Here is a 5,382-nt window from a genome sequence, read left to right as displayed (position 1 = left end):
ATTTGTCATTTATCCTAGACTATGTGTCTCTTAGTATTCCTAGCAGAATGCTAGTTTGCTGCAGTTCTAATTCTGGTTTGACTATTTCAACCAGATTAGGTCCAAAGTCCAAATTCTTTTACCACTTTGGGATGATTTGTTCATTTGCAGCTTAGTTGAACCACAAGGAGAAAAAAGGCTCATGTGTTATTGTTGCATGAGTTTTAGGGTCAAACTATGGCTCCTGCCAAGCACAATGTGGTAAACTCTGCAATCCTTTGATCAAACTGATGGTTAAAGGCAAGTGGCATTGGAAAGAAGAGAATGGAGATTTAGTTAATGTGGCCACTGTCAGAAGAAGAAAAAAGATGAATAAAGTGTCCAGTGACACCTGACGTCCATCCTCCGGCTAGTACCATGAGGTTGGGGTACAAATACAGGGCAAGGGAATGCCCAGTCAACCATTCCTGTTAAATATGAGGTGGTCCAAGAAGTTCTACAAGGCCTTGTGGATTTGTTTTCTGTGGGACATGTTCCTCCTCTGGCTGGCACCAGAAGTACAGCATGTCTGGGGATGCTAGGAACAGTCTTGCAATATTTTTCACTTGTCCATTGTTTCAGGGGACTGATAGCCACAGGAATGAGATAAAGGGTTTCTGTTCAGAACATCAGCTCCCATGCAGGGTGATTATGTGAACTTGGCTATCACACACACACACACACACACACACACACACACACACACACACACACACACACACTGTACTCAAGCTATAGTCTGAGACTTAGCTGCTGGTTTGTGTCTTGGGCATGTTCACAGTCTTTTATCTACAAAGCTGCTTTGGGTCAATTCTGGCCATATGCAACTTAGCATTAAGCTTGACTGATTCACAGAGAGTCTCTGTAGATCCAGTTGTTGAGTTCACTCCACTCTAAACTGTTCCCTCTCCATTTTCCCTGGATTACAGAAGCCGGATTACCAGTCTCCAGTCTGGAGGGTCAGGCTTCTCTAAATCTAGTCACTCTTGCAGGTACACTGCAAGTCCATGGGTGGGATTTCCTTAGCTGGGAGTGGCGTAGGGCTTCAAAGGAAGACTTTAACATTCTCTGCCAGGTAACAACTCTTCCTGGAGAATTAGTCTTCTCAGTCTCTGGGAGGAATACAGGAGAACACATAGGGAGCAGCACAAAAGATTTGATTCCCTTTAAAGAATGCATTAAGAAAAGGCATACACATTCTCTTGAGTTCTCTTTCCTTTTCTGGTTGGAATAGCAGACTCCTCGTTAGTGGATATTTGGAAGGACAAAGGGAAGAATATTTTGTTTTTCTCAAGGAGATCTTCCTAACTTTGGGGAAAGGTGTTTTACATGAGTCGTGGGAGCAATGGGTCTTCTCAGAAAGGAAATTATCAGCAGTGAATACATAGGTCTACATCTCAGGAACCTCACAAATAAGTACCTCCACATCTCACAAATTCTGACATGATGGAATTGCAGTTACCATCAAGAACTGAGCTCTTCTTCACGTGCCGAAAGATGCAAAAGACCCAAGAGGCTCAAGTTCACTGAAGGACAAAGAGTTGTGCCTAGCAACAGATGACATTCTTTCCCATTTTCAGACAGAGACTACATTCCAAAACTTAACTCTTAGTTTAAAAGTGATCCAGGTAAATACATCCTCAGCAGAGGGGCCCTCTGTACTTCTGTGGCTCAGTTCCCAAACCCCGTGACTCCCTAGTGCTCAAGTCCTCCAGCGAAAACATGGAGTCTACCCTGAACTTACTGGTATCTCCTCCACTCCGGACTGTGCACAAAGGCCTCTTTGAGAAGAATGCCGTGGCCACTACTTTGTAATACACTGTAATTTAGCATCTTTATCTCTTTCTCTCTGGCTGAGAAACTGCAGACTGCAGCAAAAACAGGACTCGTTTTTAGCAAAATAACGCAATACCCAAAAGTAAAAGGATTCTAGCAACCAGTGGTTAAACATCTGATGTACATGGAAGGAAAAATGAAAGGTTGTGTCCAGGTACCTACTTCAGTCCTCTTGTTGAAACCCAGGATGCCACTACTTAATGAAGACTGTATAGCAGCAGGGGGATTTTCAAGGGAAAAACTGTAAACTTCTGGGCCTAAATGGAAGCTAACAGGCACACAGGCAAGGCCTTGAGAAATTATGCATGATCGCTCCTCGAACCCAGGCAGCATATATGGAAAAACACACTCACACACACACACACACACACACACACACACACACACGAACACACACACGCACACACACACACAGACATACACACACACACACACACACACACACACACACACACACACACACACACACACACACACACACACACACACACACACACACACACACACACACACACACACACACAAACACACACACACACACACAAACACACACACACAAACAAACACACACACACACACACACACACAAACACACACACACACACACAAACACACACACAAACAAACACACACACACAAACACGGGTGGGGGTAGGGGAGGGAGAGGAAGAGATGGGGGGAGGGAGAGAGGGAGTGAGGAAGGGAGGAAAAGAGGGAAAGAGAGACTAGAGAGCCTGAGAACATGGACAGACAGACAAAAAGATTCAGAGGCCAAGGCAGAGACTGAAACAGAGAGAGCAAGAGAGACACACAAAGTCAGAGAGACTGAAAACGGCCCCAGGACTGTGGGAGGAGCTTCTCAGTGTCCAGTAGTGGAGACATGTGACTTTAATCAGGCCAACATTGTATCCAACAAGGAGCGCTGGGCTTCTCACTCCCCTCCACTCCATCTCCTGCAGTTCTACTCTGGGTGCCTCAGACACAGCAGCTGCTATAGGGCTGTGGTCCTGTGAAGTCTTCTCTCTGCCAGGGTCCTGTCCAGAACCAAGCAGCAGTCATGAGCAGAAACTCGCCCCCCGCAGCTGACGGAAATGGCAGCAAGAGGTTCAAAGGAGACAGCTGGGGCACCCGGGACCCCTCCAGACTGGTCCACATCCTCGGGCTGCCAAGCAGTGTCACCGAAGGAGAGATTCTCTGTCTCGCTCTGCCTTTTGGGGAGGTCTCCAACCTACTGTTTCTGAGGGCGAAGAACCAGGCCTACGTGGAGATGAGCACAGAGGAGTCCGCCAACACCATGATCAACTACTACACCTGGATGTCTCCTGAGCTGCGTGGGCAGCCCGTTCACATTCAGTTCGCCCACTACAGGGAGCTCAAGGTAAGCAGCTCCCCCAGCCAGGAGATTTCCCTGAGTCAGGCGGGGGACTCTAGGGAAGCCACTGCCTCCAGTCTGGTGGCTGTCCCTGGCCAGGCTGCTGTCCCCAGCCAGTTGGGTGCTCAGCCATGCCTGCCACCTGAGGATTGCTACCAGGCAGGGACTGTGGCCTTGGCCACCCCTGACTCTGCTGTGGACACGGAGTTAGTGGTGGCCTGGCAGAGCCCTGTGCTCAGGATACTTGTGGAGAACTACTTTTACCGAGTGACCTTGGAAGTGCTGCACCAAATCTTCTCCAGGTTTGGCACAGTTTTAAAAATCATCACCTGTACCAAGAACAACCGGTTCCAGGCGCTGCTACAGTATGCCCACGTGATGAGTGCCGAGCGTGCCAAGCTGTTCTTGGATGGGCAGAACATCTACGACGCCTGCTGTACACTGCGCATTTCCTTCTCCGGGCTCACCAACCTCATGGTCAAGTACAACAACGACAGGAGCCGCGACTACATGCGCCCAGACCTGCCCTCAGATGACAGTCAGGCCTCTCCGGTCCAGGACATGGCCTCACCTCTCCCTGCACCTGCCATGACCTCAGCCTCTCCCTATGCAAGCACTGGGTTACCCAACACCTTTGCAATTCCTCAAGCTGCAGGCTTGGCCAACCCAGACGTTTTTAAGACCCTGCACCCCCAAGCCATACAGGAAGTGGCAATGGCATCATCATCATCATCATCATCATCATCATCAACAGCAGCAGCGGCAGCAGCAGGGGCAGTAGGAGGAGCAGAAATAGCAGCAGCAGTACCTGGAGCAGAGGGCTCAATGGTCACCTCAGGCTCCCCGGGTGTGGGGAGCCCTGTCCTCCTGGTTGCCAACCTCAACCAGGAGAAAGTCACACCCCGAAGCCTCTTCATTCTCTTTGGTGCCTATGGCGATGTGCACCGAGTGAAGATCTTGTTCAACAGGAAGGAGAACGCGCTAGTGCAGATGGCAGATGTGAGTCAGGCTGAGCTGGCCTTGAAGCACCTGAATGGGCACAAGCTGTATGGGAAGGCTCTCTGCATCCTGCTGTCCAAGCACCAGAGTGTGAAGCTGCCCCGGGAGGGCAAGGAGGACCAGGGCCTCACCAAGGACTATGCCAACTCCCCGCTGCACCGCTTTAAGAAGCCCGGATCCAAGAACTTCCAGAACATCTTTCCGCCCTCAGCCACCCTGCACCTCTCCAACCTACCCAACTTGGTGTCTGAGGAAGAGCTCAAGAACCTCTTCTCCAGCAACGGGTGTGCTGTCAAGGCCTTTAGGTTCTTCCCCAAGAACCACAAGATGGCACTGATCCGGATGGGCTCCACAGAGGAGGCCATCCAGGCTCTTGTAGACCTGCATGGTCACCTCCTAGGCCAGAACCACCACATGCGAGTCTCCTTCTCCAGGATGACTATCTAGAGGACCCGGCTGGGCTCCTCCCCATCACACATCTCCCCTGCCCCCTCTTGAGAAAAGGTAACTTTAAAAGAGACTGGACTAGGGTTGGGGATTTAGCTCAGTGGTAGAGCGCTTGCCTAGCACGCGCAAGACCCTGGGTTCCGTCCCCAGCTCCAGCTCCGAAAAAAAGAACAGAAAAAAAGAGAGAGAGAGAGAAAGAGAGACTGGACTGACCTTAACAGAACAGAGATGTGTGCTATTGCTTTAGAGAGAGAGATGAGCTACTTACTTGATTTTCAAAGGACTGACTAAGGCCCCCTGCTGGCTGGGAGAGGGCCCTAGCAGCCTCCTTTTTCCCTGCAAAGGCAGGGCACTTCCCCTGTGGGGATCCAGACATTTGTCTACAGCAGGTGCTCCGGACATTAGAAATGCCACTTTCCTGCCTTGGAGACCTGCCAGCACCCAAATTTCTAGTCTAGTTTGAAGGTAAAGTGGCCTCCAGAGACTTGTGTCTCTGAACTGGTGGTCACCAGCTGGTGGGACTCTTTTCATTGGCTTTGGAACCTTGAGGAGGGAGAGTCCTACTGGAGGGGTGAGTTGCTGGGGGACTGGCCTTGAGGCTCTTTTCTTTAGCCCAGCACCACTTCCTGTTCTTGCTCTGCTGCTTCCTGACTACACATGCGATGCCATGCGATGCGGACAGACAGCCTCTTGCCCCTTTTCAGGCTCCT

The 5,382-nt window shown here is 50.3% G+C and overlaps 1 protein-coding gene across 2 annotated transcripts; it reads left to right on the top strand.

The window, feature by feature from the left end:
* Nucleotides 1-2,911: 2,911 nt before the first annotated feature.
* Nucleotides 2,912-4,672, top strand: LOC116888777 (polypyrimidine tract-binding protein 1-like). 2 transcript variants are annotated; one of them, XM_032890063.1, is made up of 3 exons: nucleotides 2,912-3,232; nucleotides 3,326-3,979; nucleotides 4,046-4,672. In XM_032890063.1, exons 1-3 carry the CDS (start codon nucleotides 2,912-2,914, stop codon nucleotides 4,670-4,672), a joined length of 1,602 nt encoding a protein of 533 aa, XP_032745954.1. The 2 variants fall into 2 exon arrangements, with proteins under 2 accessions (XP_032745954.1, XP_032745953.1); XM_032890062.1 differs by having other exon boundaries at nucleotides 2,912-4,672.
* The last annotated feature ends 710 nt before the right edge of the window (nucleotides 4,673-5,382 follow it).

Source organism: Rattus rattus, chromosome X, assembly GCF_011064425.1.
Source record: "Rattus rattus isolate New Zealand chromosome X, Rrattus_CSIRO_v1, whole genome shotgun sequence".
NCBI lineage: Eukaryota > Metazoa > Chordata > Mammalia > Rodentia > Muridae > Rattus > Rattus rattus.
Note: the sequence above shows the minus strand (reverse complement) of the source record. Positions and strands in the feature narration are given on the sequence as shown.

What these genes read in the sequence shown, in the direction of transcription:
- LOC116888777 (XM_032890062.1), top strand. Translation starts at nt 2,912, where the DNA reads ATGAGCAGAAACTCGCCCCCCGCAGCTGACGGAAATGGCAGCAAGAGG.